The sequence below is a fragment of the Mandrillus leucophaeus genome, unplaced genomic scaffold, assembly GCF_000951045.1.
Source record: "Mandrillus leucophaeus isolate KB7577 unplaced genomic scaffold, Mleu.le_1.0 Scaffold445, whole genome shotgun sequence".
NCBI lineage: Eukaryota > Metazoa > Chordata > Mammalia > Primates > Cercopithecidae > Mandrillus > Mandrillus leucophaeus.
The window spans coordinates 1,788,239-1,806,808 of NW_012104754.1; the positions used below are offsets into that span (position 1 = coordinate 1,788,239).

The window sequence follows — 18,570 nt, forward strand, 5'->3', positions numbered from 1 at the left end:
AACTGAACACAATACCCACGTGATCCAAACAGCAGCCAGAAAGCAAGACAACGGCTTCCCTGATCACCACAGTGGAAGGAGTTATTTGGGGGCATGACAGCATTGTGGACTCAATCAAATAACATATGTAAGCCCATTTCTTCGTTAAACACATGCTGTTGCCACCTGCGTGATTCTTATTCTGTACTGATTCAAAACACTCATATATAAAACTGATTAATGAAACTTTCTGTGACTGATGTGGTGCTGTGATCTGTTGGGATCTGAATTCTATCATCTGACATATCTGACAAGCCCTTGTCAAGATTTGATACACTCACCTTCCAAACCAATTCAACCACTCGCAGACTTTCTGCATGAGAACAGACAAACTGCAACATGATGCTGCAACTCCCTCCAGCACTGCTGACGTCACCCACTCACCAAACCCTGCACTGACAGTCTCACTCGCAAAGCTTTTCATGCAGCAACAATTATTTTGGCTACGGCACTAAGCCTGTCCTTGCTATACGCTGGAAATTTGCCCATTTTTAAGAAAAATCACGCTGAACACAGCAAAGTAGTTTTCCGGATGCCTGAACTGGGATGAGCAGTCTCTCCAGATGTCACATACAGACATAAAAGTTCTGAATAGGTTACGTGCAGTCAGTTAAAAGGCAGGACTGCACTCTCCTCCCCTACACATATATACACGCAGGAAAACCAGGCTCACGTGCATGTGTGTACACACATGCAGAAAAAACACACATGCTCACGTGTGTGCACACACATGAACATGCAGGAAAAACAGGCTCGTGTGCATGTCTGCGTACACACATGCAGAAAAAACACACATGCTCACATGCGTGCACACACATATACATGCACTCCTCCCCTGGTGACACCAGGGATTAAACTAGTCTGTTCTGCAGAACCTCGGGTCCACCTGAGATGACTGGTCTATCATCGCCCGTCACTACCTTTGTCAGGCAGGACGTCTGATCTAACTGTGGCTCTAGACTGGAAGTGACTTCCTTACGTACCTGTGGGGTATGAGGACTGTCTTACTATCAGAAGCTTGCCTCCTGCCATCTTCTACCTGGAGATCAGTGTGGGAGGATGAGAGTTTTGGCCTCGTGCTAACACCCCTTGGCTGATTCTTTTACTATAGCCATTCAAACAGTCTAATTCTAGTAACTATGCTAACAGACAGCGCGTATTTTCCTTCCTTGTCTACAAATCACATGTTGAAAGGCCTGGTCAAATGCCCACCCACTGATTCCACTACACGTCCTTCCTCAAGCCAGAAACCTACTAGAGAACAAAACAAAGTTAACGCGTAATAACTTGTTCATTCACTTTTCTTGACCAGCGGTTTAAAAATTGTCTCTAGAACGCTGCCTAGGATTAACCTCATTCTGAGTAACGCGTGAAATCCACCTTCTTTGAAAAGCACCAGTGCGTTCTCAGCTTCTGGCATCCCCTCACTTTCCCACAGTTGCTTGGACTGATATGCTCGCTATGGGGATACAATTATCAAGTTCTTTTGGTACCCGGGGATCTAATTTGTCCTAGAACAGAGGCTTGAACGTACTTGGATTAAATAAGTGTTTCCTTACAAAGCCTTCATCATCTGGGCTTTCGCCTCTTCTGGCCCAGGTCTGGAGCGTGGTCCCTCGAGGAGACCAAGAGGCAAAGTGAGAGATGATGGGGTCTGCTTTCTGCTTGTCGTCCATCAACATCACAGCTCCCAAGCAGAAAGCTCGACCCTTCCTTGGGCTTCTGGGTCTGAATTTTGTATTTCAACAAATGGAAGGGAAAACAAATGATAACAAAATCCAAAAATCCTTATCAGTCTCTCCAAGCCTGGATTATCTGGAGCTTTTAAGCTGTCCCGGTAAAACTCTAGCTAATACATTGTTGGCCAATCTCTCTACCTGTTCAATCAGAACAACGGCAATCAGTACAAATGTGTCGGAAATACACACGAAAATACATACAGGTACGTTTACCTCTTTCCTCACTGAACCAAAGACTTGCGGTTCTTCGATAACAAAATATTTAGTTCATGAAGCTGAGTATCAAAATAAGAAACAGAAAACCATAAAATGCCCTTTAAAACAGAAATTTAACAAGTAAACAGGGCTGGGCGCAGTGGCTCATGCCTATAATCCCAGCATTCTGGGAGGCTGAGGTGCGTGGATCACTTGAGGTCAGGAGTCTGAGGCCAGCCTGGCCAACTTGGTGAAACCCCGTCTCTACTAAAATGGTGGTGGGTGCCTGTAATCCCAGCTACTTGGGAGGCTGAGGCAGGAGAACTGCTTGAGCCTGGGAGACAGAGGTTGCAGTGAGCCAAGATCACACCATTGCAGTCCAGCCTGGGTGACCGAGTGAGATTATGTCTCCAAAAAAAAAAAAAAAAAAAATCAGGTAAACAGGGCTATTCATGTACACCTATTTCTAATTGAGCATTTTAAGGCCTTAACACTGCATCTCTTGACCTTGTGTTGAAGTGCCTCACCTTTTACATTGCATTAATCAAGTCCTATCGACAAACAGCTAATTAAAGCAGATATTTACAACCGTCCATTTAGAAGTGACCCTCAGCCAGAAACTATAAAATCTGAAGTCAGTGGGCAGTCTTATATTTTCAATCAATCCCTACTGAAAAACTGCGTTACAAATGAAGATAATATACTGTTAATTCCTTCACCCGATAATCATCTACTCGGTGACTATGAGGTGTCAGTTATATCAGTGCTGCATGGTTTTCCACAATAACTTCTAAGCTCTCTGTTGGCATAAAACTTTTCTCTACTTGAAAATATTGATCTGATGTTAACAAATAGAAGTTGCATAAATTTAAACCACAATTTTACATCATCTTACAGAAAAAAATTTAGTGTTTTAAGTTATTCTGATAGAAGGACTTTCCTTTCAGGTAATATTATAATATACTCTTTTCCCACTGGCCAGTACAAATGCTTTATAAATGTTTATTTGGAGGGGAAAAATGTCACTTATTTCTGTTGAAACTTTAGCGGGGCTCCAAGATCTAAATACTTTGTACTTACTGATGTGTACAAAGTGATTTTTGCCAATATGAATGGAACCATGGGTAAGGGTTCTTCCCAACAGTCTACTCTGTCCTGAGGGGCAGCAGCTGGAGTTGGACGGAGTTGTGTATATCCCACGAAAGGCTTTTGGTTTTGATCTTAAGAACAGGATCAGAGTAAGGTTATTACTCGGAGGAAGACAGGAAGTAGATTAAGCAGTTACTGTTGCCCAAAGATTAATGAGGTAGAGACAACATTATACCTAGATATTTGTATCTTTGCCCCTTACTTTAAAGTCTGTATTATTTTATCTATATTGACAAGTTACAATCAGGGTTGAGACAGGAAAAAAGAACACTGACCAGCAGCTACTCTAAGAAAAACATTCTGAGGTGCTTTCTATGTGTAATTTGTCTCACATCCCTTAGAAACTGTATTATTCCTATATTGTAGCTAAGGAAGTTGAGGTACTACACAGTAACTTATCCCAGATCACTCAGCAAATTTAGGGGGTATGTTTGTTATACTATATTTTCTCAACTATTTCAATAAAGATATTTTTATAGAAAGACAAAACTGACTAGATCTATTTTTTTGGATATTCCCACCAATGGGAAGACCACCTGTTTTTTAAAATCAGTACGCCACACTAGATACTGCAGTCTATGTAAAGACATAATGCTATGCCAGTAGCTGGCAAGTGACGCCAAAGTCAAATCTAATGCTCAGTCACACAGGGGCTGATGATGCAGTCGACAGTTCTAGGCTGTTAGTTTCCTCTTGCTTTCACTGGCTGGTGGACATATTTACTCACTCATTTGTACCCATGTCAGAAAAATAAAATAAACCAAATGTTTAAGAGCATATAGAGAGAGTTTAATGCACTGAAGAGTGCAGCTAAATAATTCAATATTAAACAAAAATTACTGAGGCATGATCATATACGTCAAACTTTCTACTCTAAAATATCACATGTTGGATTTTAACCATTCTCACTGACAAACTTGAAGCAATCCCGGACTTGTGAGATGCTGAAAAGCTGAAGATCACTCGTACATTTCTGGTGGTAACGTACCATGGTACACTCATTCTGGAAAACAGTTTGGCAGCATCTTTTAAAAACTAAACATGTGGCTACAAAGGACCCAACAAGTGCACTCCTGGGCATTTACCCCAAAGAAATGAAAACCATGTTCACGCAAACACCCAGACAAGATTGTTCACAATTTCCGTATATTTCCCTGTAACAGCCAAAGCCTGAAAATAACTCAAATGTCCCCAATGGACAAATAGTTAAATAAATTGTGATATATCCAGACCATGAAATACTACTCAGCAATAAAGAGGAAGGAACTCCTGATACATGCAACAAAGTGGGTGTATCAAAGAAACTATGCTGAGTTAAAAAAAAAAAAAAAAAGAAAGCCACCTCAATAAGTTACATGCTGCATGACTTATGTAACATTTTAGAAATAACAAAATAATAGAAGCAGAGAAGAACAGGTAAGTGGTTGCCAGGGGTTAGAGATGGAGCAGGGGTTAGATACGGCTGAAGGAAGCCAGCACTGGGAACCCTCTGATTATGGGAAAATTCTGTATGATTCTGTATCTTGAAAGTGATGGCAGTTCCACAAATCTATACATGATAAAAATGCATAGGACTAAACACATACATACACACGGGCACACATACACATCTAAACCTCGTGGAAAGTGAATAAGCTCTGCAGCAAAGTCAGCGTCCTGGTTTGCTTGTGTACTGAGATTATACAAGATGCTACCGCTGTGGGAGGCTTGGTGAAGATGCACAGGACCTCCTTGTCCATTTCTCTCTCTCTCTTTTTATTTTTGCAACTTTTTGTGATTCTATAATTACTTCAAAATAAAAAGTAGAAGAAAAGCTAGGGAGTATGTTTAAAGATAGACATCTTTGGCGGTACAAACAAATGGTCCTCAACCTAAGATGGTTTCACTTTGATTTTTCAACTTTACGGTGGACTTATTTGGGCATAACTCCATCACACATGTAAGTCGAGGAGCATATGGACTTACAATGGTTCGACCTGTGAATTTTCATCTTTGTGACAGTATTAGTGCATTTTCAACAATAGATTTATTGGGATATAACCCTCTAAGTTAAGAAGCGTGTGTATATATGTGGGGTGGAAACAGGAATGAAAGAAACAAAAAACAAATCATTTTAGAAAATAAAGACAGATGACTCATCAGCAAAAATACTTTCAGGAAGGGCAAAAGGAAAGGCCTGGAAGCTGGGAGTCAAATTTTAGAGAACTTTGCACAAAAGACATAAGTCATCTGGAGGAATCCAGTGCACACAAGAGACTGGGATAATTCAGAAAACGACTGTGTTCTGCGGCTGCAGAGGGTCATTTCCACACAGAGCAAAAAACCTCACCTCCCCTGGGAAAGCCCCCGAGGAGGAAGTCAAGCCTGCTTAGTGACAGGCCCTCCACTGGAACCACTGATCATCAGAGCACCCACCGGAGGGCAGCCAGTCCACACAGTGAGCACTGTGGACCTTTAGCCAGTTTTCCTGTTTTAGTTTAAACACCAGATGCCTGGTGCAGGCTCCAGCTCCGCAAGGGAAAGAAGGAAAAGAAATCTGGGCCCTCTAAGCAGTGGGTGCTTGAGAGAGCACTGGGTATGTTTTCAATATACTCCTGGAGCAAACTTGGTGAAGACCTGAGGGTCAGAGGAGAGGCAGCTCCAAGAGCCTCACCCACCAAGAAGCCAGAGCACACCTGCTTCGCAGGAACCCTCCCCCAGCCCCAGAGCAAGAAGCCCGGCAGCTCTGGCTTTCTCCCTCTTCTCCCCTTGCAGAGCTGAGCAATGGTCCCAGCACAAAGACGCTCAAGTGTTAGGCATAAAGACAGAGGCAGGCTGGTGTCTGTAACAAAACATCTCCAGGTGGCTGGGAGGCCTTTGTTTTTGACTTCTGAATAAAATGAAAGGTTCCTCTTTTCCCAGCCATTACTCAAAACAAAAACTTGTCCCAGTTCAGTGAGTAAGTTTGCAGAAACAGAACCAAGAGGCTTCCTTTACTTAAACTCAGCAAGAATCACAGCCCAATTCAAGTGGGAATGATTTTTCCTGGGAAACCTTGGCTTCTGAGAACAAAAATCAATGCAAGGGCACTGAATCAATTCCAGAAACAAACTCTGGCTGAGAGCTCAATGTCACCACCTGGTTGCCTCAAATAACCCACACATTTCAAGGTAATTATCAGTTAACTCAGGACCCAATTTTGAGAATGAAGTTGAATGAATAGGAATGAATGAAAATAGTTATGCTTTTGCTGTATTTGAAAATGGAAATCTCATTCAATCACTAAATCTATCACTAAATCTCAGAATAATGTGCTAGAAATAGACATCACTTATTTCACAGGCTTTCACTATCTGCCAATTCCAGGAGACAGACTAGTTAGTGGAAACACAAAGGTAAGTGAGACATGGTCCTGGGCTTCAAGGAACTTAAAGTCTAAAATGTAGGAGACACACAAAAGCAGAAGCATGTTCTTTTGGTCATTCATTTAGGTATCACCTCCTTGCACATTACCACTGCCTTGAGAGACACTTTGGAATGAATGAGTGAGTGAAAAGAGTGAATGAACAAATAAACAGGGAAAAATGCATTCAAAAGGAAAGGAGAACAAACAACAAAGGACACACAGCAGGAGCATTATCAACCGAACTGACATGAATAAATGCCATACACAGGACTGAAGGGAATGCATACTGCAGGCGGACTGAGAGTGGACCACAACGTGTAGGAGGAGAAAGATCCTCCCCAAATCAAACCAAAACTTACGTCAGGCCAATCAGCATTCCTTTCAAATACTTAAACAACAAAACAGAAACAGAACAAAGCATCAGGCTACAAGCATTCTGAAAGGAGGCTACGAACCTCCAGATTCCTTTTAGAGAAAACAGCGTTCTGGAATACTTCCAAATCCGGGCTTGAGGGGCAAACTGAGGCCGAAATCTCTATCAACCACCCGCTGCATTCTACCTCCAGGTAGAAAATATTTGGCCCCTAGGTAAAATGTGTCCCCTTTTCTCTCTTCTCAGGAACAAGTGTCTATTCTGTCCTCTGGGGTAAAAGAATCAGAGTCCAGAGGTCTCAGTTTTTGGAGCCTAAGAGCTTGGTCTTCAACAAGACTTCCAGCAGCCACCTTCTTCCAGGGGTTTCTTAAAGAGATTCCTGAGCTAACGCTCAGTAAACATCACCTTGACTTCGTACCTTTTTAAAGTGAGTTGTTATGACCTCATGTTTATATTACTTGTTCATCAGAAGGCCAGGAATTTATTGCAAAAAGAGATGGTGACAACTATACTCCAGATAAAAGTGAAAAGGAGAGCCACTGTGGAACACTTGGCAGTGAGGAAAACTAACTTCTGACTTCTGTCAGGAGAGCCTTTGGCGGGCAATTCTAAAAAGCTTCATGAATTTGCCTAAATAAAAAAGAGAAGCTACTTTTTTTTTTTTTTTTTGAGACGGAGTCTTGCTCCATCGCCCAGGCTGGAGTGCAATGGCATGATCTCAGCGCACTGCCAGCTCCGCCTCCTGGGTTCACGCCATTCTCCTGCCTCAGCCTCCTGAGTAGCTGGGACTACAGGCGTCCGCCACCACGCCCGGCTAATTTTTTTGTATTTTTAGTAGAGACGGGGTTTCACCGTGTTAGCCAGGATGGTCTCAATCTCCTGACCTCGTCGATCCACCCGCCTCAGCCTCCTAAAGTGCTGGGATTACAGGCGTGAGCCACCGTGCCCAGCCAAGACAAGCTACTTTTTCTATCTTCCTCTGTGTAATTTTTAATTGTATGATCTGCTTAAGAAGAACAGATTCAGATAACGTGTTTCTTTTAGCAATTTTTTGTTCATCTGATATGTAAATACATTTAGTGACTTCATGCAAACACCTAGCAAATTAGCATGATTTCCTCTTCTTGGCCCATCTAGCTTTTCATTTTAAACAAATTAAACTTGTTCTAAGCTTATCTTAGTTTTCATTCAGTAACCAGCTTCAAAATACAATGACTGAAGACACCATTCTTTCCTGCATGGAACCTACCAAGGATTCCTGGGCGTTTTAGGGCTTTCGTACAGCACAGAGAAAGAACTGAGGGCAATTCTCAGGCTGGTCAGGGAAAGACAAATCTACTGAGAAAATGGCTGGGGCTAAAAATGAAGTCCAGGCACACTGAGGGGAAGAAACAGGCAGCATTCCAGCCTGTGGGTAGCATCCCTGAATGTCAATCACACGGGCACACGTGCGTCCTGCTATGCACTCCCTGACTGGGCCCCAATCCCTCCTTGGTCCCATGTTACGTGAGGTGCACGCCAGTAAGACGGAGCAGACCGGGGAAAACATGCCAGTTTCTCTGCTAGGAAGATGGCCTTTCATAGACTGCACCAAAAATCCTGCAATCGTGAAAGTGAACCACTTAGTCCTTAAAACTGATTTAAGGTCTCCGTAGTCTACAAACTCATACATACTAGCAGTTCCTATTGTGTAAGTCAATGAAAACAAAATGTAGTTTTACTTTTAAATAATTTCCAAACCTAGTGACAATATGGACTCCACGGTCTTGTAAGTGGATGCTCTTATTAGAAGATTTTTCCTTAAAAACGCTGCTGTTACAAAAGTCAATGAACCCAAACGAAGCCTCTGGATAAGAGCTTTGTTTCTGTATTTGAGACAGGGTCTTGCTCTGTCGCCCAGGCTGGAGTGCAATGGTGTGACCTCTGCTCATTGCAACCTTCTTCTGAGCTCAAGTGATCCTCCTGCCTCAGCCTCCCAAAAAGATGGGACTACAGGTGCCACCACACTCGGCTAATTTTTTTAAAAAATTATTTGTAGAGAACAGCTTTTGAAAAAGCACTTTCCTTCCAGTTATCCTTTAGTGTCTGGTTTCTGAAAACCACTGCCAAATTGAAAAGGTGACTTAAATCACAAATACTGCTTGGTGGGAAGAGTCTTCTGTCCTATAAGGAAGCGAGATCCTTACCTCAGACTGCTAAGCTGCTACAGAATATGGCCAGGCACGCCACACAAATATCAGTTCCAATCACCTGGCTCTGGAACGTGCCACAGATGCGAGGCCCTCTGCCCTCCACTTCTTCCTCTCGATTTGGCCTCTCAGCCACTTGCAGCTGCCTGGCACTCTTCCTGCCTCTCCCTTATGGCATCTATGGCATCCAGGGCAACTGTGGTCACTGGGCCCTGAATGAGGAACCTATAGACTGGACACCCCTGCCCAGGTCCCTGCCCTCAAAAGGATCCAGGCTGCTGTGCTCCTGGCCCGTGTTCTGTTGATGTCACGGCTTAGAGAACTATGCCACAATCTGTTTTCATACACAGATCACTTTAACCTTCTCCCTCCCTCTCAGCTAGGGTGTAAAAACATGTAAAGTAACACACAATCACATGCATGACAAATGCCGTTAACAGGTGCATGTGGAGGAAGCTCTAGAAGGTGCAGGGGAGAGCAGCTACCTACACCCATCCTCGTCTCAAAGGTGCCGGAAAGTCCTGAATCCAGGGATACTGTGTTGAGTGAGAGGGGCCCTGGAAGAGGAGGACACAGCACAAGACAGGCTGCAAGCAAAAACGTGGTCTATGTTGTGAGGACGCAGAGGTATCAGGCTGCTCCCCACATCCAAGAAGAATCACTGATAGTTTAAAAGCAGGGGTATGGCCTAGTCAAATTTCTATTTCAGAAAAATTACTCTGGTAGCAGTGCCACAGGGAGGCTGGGGCAAGGAGCCAGCAGAGGCTGGAGGACAGCAAGAGACAAACTCGGTTCAAGACAAGTGGAAAACTTTAGTCTAGTGGCACATGCAGCAATGACTAGAAACTGCCACAGAACAATGTCCACTTAATGTATCTCCTCAGAAGAAAACGGCCTCTTTGTAAGTATTTTCAAGAGCAATTTGAGTGACGGCATTCTGACGAGCAGGAAAAGAAGCTAGCTGTGCCAGTTTCTATCCTGATGACCATCTCAGGACCAAGAAGCACCAGCCCCCTGGCAGAAAGGACCAAGAGCGCCAGCTGCCAGCCTGGGGCAGGACTGAGCGCAAACCCCAGGGGTCCCAGCAGTTTGCTGCGTACTCTCCTCCACTCCTTCACAGTTTCACAGGGTTTCAGAGGGAAACCTGCGGTTCAAACATTCCAGTGACAAATGGCCTGAGGACTAACTGCCCAAGATCTCAGAGCTGGTAGAGACGTTCCCCTTTAAAGGAACTGGTGGGTCTCCGAGTGCTGATGCCTTGAAATGAGGCAAGCCAGGCCTCGACCTCCCCTCTTTCCCCAGTAGTCCTCCTCTTCCAAATCCTTCTTCCCATCCTATGACCACAGGCTTCCATGTGCACAGTCCCCAGCTGCCCAGAAGGGTCCCTCACTTCCCATCCATCAAGAGCTGCATCAGAATATGTTACGATCCTCTGTGAAGGTCCTCGGTGAAGCAGGGAATTTTCTTTTTCACACAGAAGTAAGGTGTGATAAGTTGACATCCCTACTCAATTTGTAGTCACCCTGAATATGAACTTTTATTTTAAATTCTTTTTTCCTCAAAAGCTACATAGTAGTTTCCTTCATGTAACTTTATATGATTTCTACCAAGAATAACATCTATATGCGACGTATAATTAATACCTACTTTTCACACACCAAATAACATTATTTCTTATCATGAGATGAGCTGATTAACAGGTGCATGCCTATGACATTAGCTTTAATATTATTTGTACCAGGTTGGCTCTGGCACATTTAAACTCAATATTAGGTAACACTCAGTTTACTAGCATCTGAGAGAAGTCTCGTAAAATCCAGAGGCACTCATGATGGTAGCCATGTGACAGGTTCACACCCAGGAAGGAAACCCAACAGCTCTGACCAACAACACGCAGGTCCCCTACTTACGGAAATGGACATTCTCTGTCTCTCCCAACCCTCATGGGTCTTCTCTTTACGGGCAGCCCCAGCAAAGGCAGCCATGCCCCCATACAACAAGGAAGGCCAGCACAAGCCCGGCTCTTCCCTGTCCACACAGACACACTCAGCATTATTGGGCTACATCCTACAACTTGCCACCTTTGTCCACTTTCTCACATTATGACCAAACTCAGGTTCCTCCCAAAGAGGTAAAGACTCTTTCAGACCCAGATTATATTTTGGTCTCCAGGCGCCTTACCTCTTTCACGTGGGTGTGAAAGGACACGGACATGTCCAGTAGGATCTTTCGCTGCTCAACACGCCGAACGAAATCTTGAATCCGGTCCTCCAGCTGATGAGCAGCCTGATAAATCTCTTCGGGGTCACATTCCCCAGTCTGAGCCAGCTGTTCTGCTGCTTCTAGTAATTTATCTGCATTGGTGTATGTGTTCTGCACAAGAGAACAGCCCAGAGAAACCGAAGGTAAATGAAAAGCAAACCGGCCAGGCTGGGCGCCGTAATACATAGCAACACAGTCAATGTGTAGTATTTCTGATCACTTACATGAATCAAAGAGAAAAATATGATGGGGAGAGATGGTTTCAGGAATTCTACGCAGAATTCCTTTCCCACGGTTGTTTTAGATTGTTCAACTTTGAACCCCATGGCAAAACCCTTGTATTGAAGGTAGCAATGGACTATCTGCAGGCAATTGCTGTCTGTCTGGGGGCTCAGAGCTTTCAGATTTTTGCCAAGGTGGAGCCAGGAGATGGCCCCCAGCAACAAATGCCTGCTTCGCTTTTTCTTCCAGTTTTATCACCAAGCAGAGATGTTCCAGCCTGTGTCTTTCCATATGATACAATGCTTTATGATAATTCTCGAAGTACAAGTTAAAGGTTAAATTCCAAACAAACATAAGTTGCTGTCCCTTTTCACACATTTCTACTTGTTGGTAATTCTGTGCTCATCTTCCTTCTACTTAAGGCTATATATTTTTTATTTTTCTGTTTTGTTTTCCAGCTTGCATGACAGTCTCGCTCTGTAGCCCAGGCTGGAGTACAGTGGTGTGATCACAGCTCACTGTAGCCCTGACCTCCTGGGCTCAAGCAATCCTCCCACCTTAGCCTTCCAAGTAGCTGGAACCACAGACACGCGCTACCATGCCCAGCTAAATGTTGTATTTTTAGGAGAGACGGGGATTTGCAATGTGGCTCAGACTGGTCTCGAACTCCTGGGCTCAGGTAATCCTCTTGCCTTGGCCTCCCAAAGTACTGGGATTACAGGCGTGAACCACTTTGCCTGGCCACATGTTTTGAGAAAAATGAAATTATAACTATAATGGCTCTAAAGTAGCCAGAGTTTTAAAGAGCTCAAAGTGTAAATACATGTCTAAAATACTCCAGAAATCACTTTAATTCCTCATAATCTGAGGCTGTAAGTGGGTTCCCCAACAGCAGGGCATGCGAGAGCCGTGATGCTGTTAAAGAAAGCTACTGCAGAGGGGTCCGCCGGTGGAGGGGAGCCCTGGGAAAGGCTGGAGAATGTGAGGGCAGGAAAGGAAGAGAGCTCAGGCCTTCTAAGAAGGCCCAGAGAGTGAGCTTTTGGTTTCCCTTGAGAAACAAGGTGAATCCGTATCCTTCTCAGAGACGTAAGGTGCACAGGGAAGGCGCCTCATCGGTGAGAGTCTGAGCAGGATGTGAGGGATTCCCAGTTGGGAGACTGGTTCCATCAGCAGAATGGAATGACGCAAGTAAGCCAATACCTGAGGGATAATGGGAGCCGGGTGTCTCTATTTGAGAAAAGGGAGTTATCAAGATAGAAAAGGAGAAAATTTGAGTGAACTTGGCATGGGGCTGGAATTGGAGTTATCTGTGCGAATACATGGTTTTTAACAGACAGATGTGAATGTGCATGTGTACACACACATAGGAGACAGATCTAAAAAACAACTTTCACCTATGGAACAATTCCTGACTGCTTTCCAGGGCTTCTCTCATCCAGGCCCTCCCCTCCTATGGCTGGCACCCGGGCCTCTGGGCACAAGAGTGGGCACCCCTGTGACCGTGGTCAGCCGTGAGCACCAAGGGCTCTGCTGTGGAGGGTCTGCATGCGCTCTTGCCTACAAAGGTTCTCTGACCATCAGAGGCCGCACCTGCAGGTGGCTTCCTTCCAGGGAAAACGACTTGGAAATCCCTGCTTACCCCCGGCTGAGCATCCCCTTGGAGTCCCTATGTCTGCATCTCTATCATGGGCACAACGGGGCCTCCATGCTGAATGAAGCTAACAGTGTAGCAAGCTGTACAGAGAACCCAGAGTGCCACAGACACACATTTCTAAAGAGCTGAATCCTGTTTTCCTACGATCACCACTACAGCTTCGGAACTGTGAACTTCTCATATTTGATAAGTGGATCTAAAGATGACAGAGCCTCCCAACAGCCAAGTATTACATTTCTGAAAGCCTTCCCACCTCTGTTCCAACAGGTAAAGATATTTTTTAAAATGTCCCAAAGAAACAAGTGCATGATGTGAGGCATGAAACAGCCATCATTTATTTCCCTTCTCATCTTGTGCTTGAAGAACATGAGGCAGCACAAAAGGCGAAAGGGCTGGTGGGGCGTGCGTCAGCACTCATGCCTCTGAAACCCCCAGCCAGGTTTTCCTGGGAATGAGACCTTCCCTGGGTCCTTCTGCAACCGGAGAACAGAGATTTCCTTGTGCTAACATCAACCATACTCATCAGAAATGCTACCATTTTGGTACTTAACACTGTGCCTCACAAAAGCGGCAGGACATGGATACTACCTGATTCCCATTTCACAGGCGAGGAAACCGAGGCACAGAGGGTTGCAGTAACTTGTCCACCAAGTCAGTCGGCAGAGCTGGGATTGTTAAAACAACTGGCACCTAAGCCGCAGTTTCTCACACAAGAAGAGAAACTGAGACACTGGACTAAAGTGGGGAGGATATCAGGTCAGAGAGCGTTTGAGAGTCTGAGAGACTGGGCTTCTCCTGTCCAATCCCTACTATCCTGTTCCCGAGGCATCTCACGCTGGACCCGTTTTCTGATCCGTGGTGTGGGGGTCATCCCTGCCATGGGGATTAAAGGGAATAAGGCAAGGCCAGGCCAGGGTGGGGACCTAACTGGTGTCCTCGTTTTCTTCAGAACTTGGTAGGACTCAAGGAGACAAAAAGAGCCACCAGAAGGCAAATGTGCACAAGACCTTGCTCTTCCTGCAATCCTTGGCTGCAGGGCTGTTTCTCATTGAAGATGACCAGAGGCTGTACTTAGAATTCAATGGAAAATAAGGGATTTGGGGATCTTAGAAGAGATAGGAAAAAGAAGGAAAATGAGCATTTGAGGCCTAAATACTTTCATTACATTTGCTTGGTTTAAAAGACAACGAAGTCTGCATACTGAAAACCTCCAAGGTATTTTATTAATACAGAAATGTAATGACAAGAATGATGGGCCAGTACATCTACAGTACAAATTCAAAGCCCCAGGTAACTTAAATTATCACCTAAAAGGCACACAAATTCCCAGGGATCGTCTTTTCATCCGTCAAGGGAAAACACAGCGTCCCAAGAGACAAGCTCACCGCCCCTGCAACGTGTGCACGGGACAGAGTCAGCAGCACCACAAATGCTAACAGCGGACCCAAGAAGTGCTGTGGGTTTCTCCAGACACAGCAAAACACAGACAACTATCTGTGTCTCTCAGCATTTGACCAGACACACACTTCTGTGTGGTGTAGGAGTGGGAGGGTTTTAGCGAGGTGAAGTGGCCCGGGGGTGATACAACTTCAGCATCCTCTGGTGCTGCTTCTCAGTGCCGCTGAGGATTGCAGGAAGAGCCAAGTCTCATTATTTTCCACTGGATTCCAAATAGAGCCTCTGGCCATCTCTAGTGAGAACTGGTCCTGCAGCTGAAGACCACAGGAAGAGCAAAGTGGCAGGCGCACTGGCCTTCTAGTGGCTCGTCCCGAAATGTAAACACAAGGCTAGTATTCACCAAAAGATCTGAATAATCTGAATGATCGTACTGTTCTGGACAAAGACAGCACCAGCAGCGCCTGCTGAGCGTCAGGCATTTCTACATGCATTCTCATCACAGCGACTCGGTGAAGGTAGGTGTCAGGCATCACTTTACAGCAAGGAAAACCGAGGCTCCAAGAGATGAAGTTTTCCACTGTCTTGCAATCAGAAAGCAGTGGAATCATATTGGTAAATTTTAGAAGTATTTTTAATAAGGAAAAATAAGCAGATGAGAAGATTTAGTACCCTGTAAATATCACCAGTCTAAAGCAAATGCTTGATAGCAAATAATTCACCCTGAATTCTCCACTAGTCATTTATTTTGAAAGATTAGAAACAATACATCTTATATTAGAAACCGAACTTACTGCAAAACAACAGCCTATTTTGTACATATGCATGCTCTAACAGCTGTCATGAATCAGAATTTAGAGCCTGCTACACATGTGGGGACATTCTGTATGTCCACGTGTTATGGAGGCAGTTATCCTCCTTGCAAAAGATGAATGAGTTAAGTAATGACCAGGGAGTCACTGGTTTGCTTTTCTTCTAAAAATCGAGAATGAACTCAAGGTCTCCTGCTTTCCTAAATGACCCACTCTTTCATCCAGGAAGACAAGATAATTACGCGGCACATACGAAAAACTGTTGACAGAAATGGCTTCCTGGATAATAAGTTTGCGACAGGTTACCTCTCTGGAAGGTAACTGGAATCTAGGGGGATAAGCAGAAAAGAGCGAGGGTGGTTTAGGAACTCACAGGTCAGGTACTTAGGAAGGACGCCATGCCAAAGATTTACGAATGATAGTAAAGAAATCTTCTGTGCTCTCGACACCAGATGCTTCCTTGAACCTGAGTTTTCTGGGCTTTACTGGCTGTTTTAATCATAACTTTTTAAATCTAAAAAAGGAATATTAACATGAAAGAGTATCTTCCTTTTCTGACAGTCATTTGCAAAAAGCTTCGCATGAAAAGTACTGTTTATTTCTTTTTTTACACTAGCCTATGAAAATGCACGATGGCTCTTCACACCACACATACACATCAATTAGCATGGATTCATTCAACAGGATAGAGCTACTCACAATCACTGTACAAAATTAAGGAATGGACCTTCAAATTAGTCACGAGGCAGTTCTTGACTCTGCAAAACTGCATGCAAAATGGATCCAAGAGCTTCCTGAGGTGACTGCAGCCGTGTCTAAAACAGACTCTGAAGCCCAGGGCCCCTGCAGCTAGGTCTTGCGTCTGCAGAAGTTACACTGTATGACTCGCTTCCACCACGTAAACATGAGGTTCAAATTCTGGGTTCCTCCTTCTCAGAACACCAGAATTGTTCCATATAATAAATCTACATTGAGGACATTTTTAAATGAATTCAACCGTAACATTTCACCACTTCCTTTGTGAATCTCTGCTGTGTTATTTCATCAAGCCACAACTCACTAGTTTAAAGAAGTTGACTATAAGAAATATCTTATTAAATAAATTACTGGGTCTATTTTTCAGATCAGAAAGTTACCCGTAGAAAGGTTAAGCGACTCGTCCAAAGTCACACGGCCAGTGCTCAAACCCCACAAAACCCACATTCGGAACACACTGGACTCCCAGCTCCTGTTTCCTAAGCACACACACTTAAAGCAATGCAAACAGGACAAGTAAGGCTTAGCCTACTATTACAGAAACACAAAAGGAACTGTTATTTCCTGACTATAAATTAGAATTTCATGAAGTAGTGAAAAGACACTGGTATAATAAACAAGACAAAAACACCCAAGCCACATTACTGTTCCAAGAACATCACATTTTAGAAAGGGTCAACTGACCAAATCATGTTTCTGCCAAGGCAATGACAATTTCACTCTGAAATCGGAGCATTGACCTCATCTGAGGTGTCAAATGCATCGCACTAATGCTAACTTATCTCAAATGTGGTTAAAACTGTAATCCAAAATCAACCGCACGGGTATTTATGGGATAAAATAATGGAAGCCATTGTTGTACCTGTGCCACTTCTTCAAAATCTTCATGACGTTTCTGCAACGCTCTGGCCCGATGAAGAGATTTCCCCACACCTGTATGTTTGCTCAGAAATGCTTCTCCGTGGTTCTCGATCCAGTCTAGCACCTACAATGAAATACAGGTACAAATGCCATAAAAACAATGTCCTGCCATGTTCAATGTTTAAGGTTGTCCAATGAAGACCCCTTCTGTTGTCAAAGCTCTGTAAGAAACAAGAAGCAAATGAGAGGAAAAAAAAAAAATAGGAAAAAGTAATTGGATACTTATTTAACACACTTGATAATTACAAGCTGATAATTACATCAGCTTTCCCACCAGGACTTTAATCATCTCTTACATTAAAAGTGTAAATCTTTCTATGTATAAACGTTGCATGCAAAATGATAAAATTAAATCTCAACTTATCTATGCACCACTGAGCCACCAAACTGACTGCGTTTTGTATAAGACAGCGATTAGGAGGTCACACAGGGCCAATTTAACTTAGCAATTTTACAAGGCTTAAAGCTACACTACTAAGGCAATTCAAGTTTAACTAGAGTCATTTTTTTTCCATCTCTTCTTTAGAAGACTCAAAACACAGTAAAACCTAACGCTTACATGCTTCAGTCTTGAGCTTGGATAATTTATTCTTTAAGATGCTGCAAAAGCTAAGCATTTCATGAATTTAATTACTTGAAAGTTCTTGCTAGGTGAAATCCACCACACTAAAGAAAAAGTAAAAGCAAAGCAGTACAATCTGATGTTTTAAAGTTCGTAGATGGAAATGAGTAGTTCATTGGGTCTCATACTTAAGTCACAAAACGCTGACAATATCTAACAAACAAGAGTTGAGCCGTGAACAATACGGGTTGGAAATACACAGGTCCACTTTTATGTGGTTTTAAAAAATAAGTACAGTCAGCTTTCCGTACAGAAAGGTTCTGCATCTACAACCAAATGTGGACTGAAACTACAGTATTTGCAGAATGTGAAGCTCACACATACAGAGGGCCAAATGCAGGACTTAGGCATGCACAGATTTTGGTATCTGTGGGCGGTCATACAGACACTGAGGAACAACTGTATTTACGCTACATCAAATGCCCACTTTGTCCTCTTTGATGGATAGGAGATAACTAGCAAAAAACTAAGTCAGTAATGTCTTTAGCTAAAAACTAAAAACTTTAAAAGATTTTAAATATTGAAACATATTTGTTAATACACAGCAATGGTAGTGAAGGCTCACTCATACCTTGCATGTTGTAACTCTGGTGCTGCCTTTGTCCATTCAGTCTGCTCTAACAAAATACCTTAGACTGAGTAATTTATAAACAACAGAAATGTAGGGTTTCATAGTCTGGAGACTATGAAGTCCACGATCAAGGAGCCAGGAGACTCAGTGACTGGTGAGGGCTTGTTCCTCACTGAAGGCACCTTCTGTGTGTCCTCACATGGAGGAAGGGGCAAACGAGCTCTCTCAGGCTGCTTTCATAAGGGCACTAATGCTGTTCACAAGGGTGAGGCCCTCATGGCCTAAT

At 43.7% G+C, this 18,570-nt stretch overlaps 1 protein-coding gene across 1 annotated transcript in view; it reads right to left on the reverse strand.

The window, feature by feature from the left end:
- TRIO (trio Rho guanine nucleotide exchange factor) overlaps positions 1-18,570 on the reverse strand; it is a 283,878-nt gene that overhangs the window by 206,214 nt on the left and 59,094 nt on the right. The window contains 2 exon segments of the mRNA XM_011994189.1: positions 11,251-11,442; positions 17,033-17,155. Of these exon segments, the coding sequence (XP_011849579.1) occupies positions 11,251-11,442; positions 17,033-17,155 (315 nt within the window).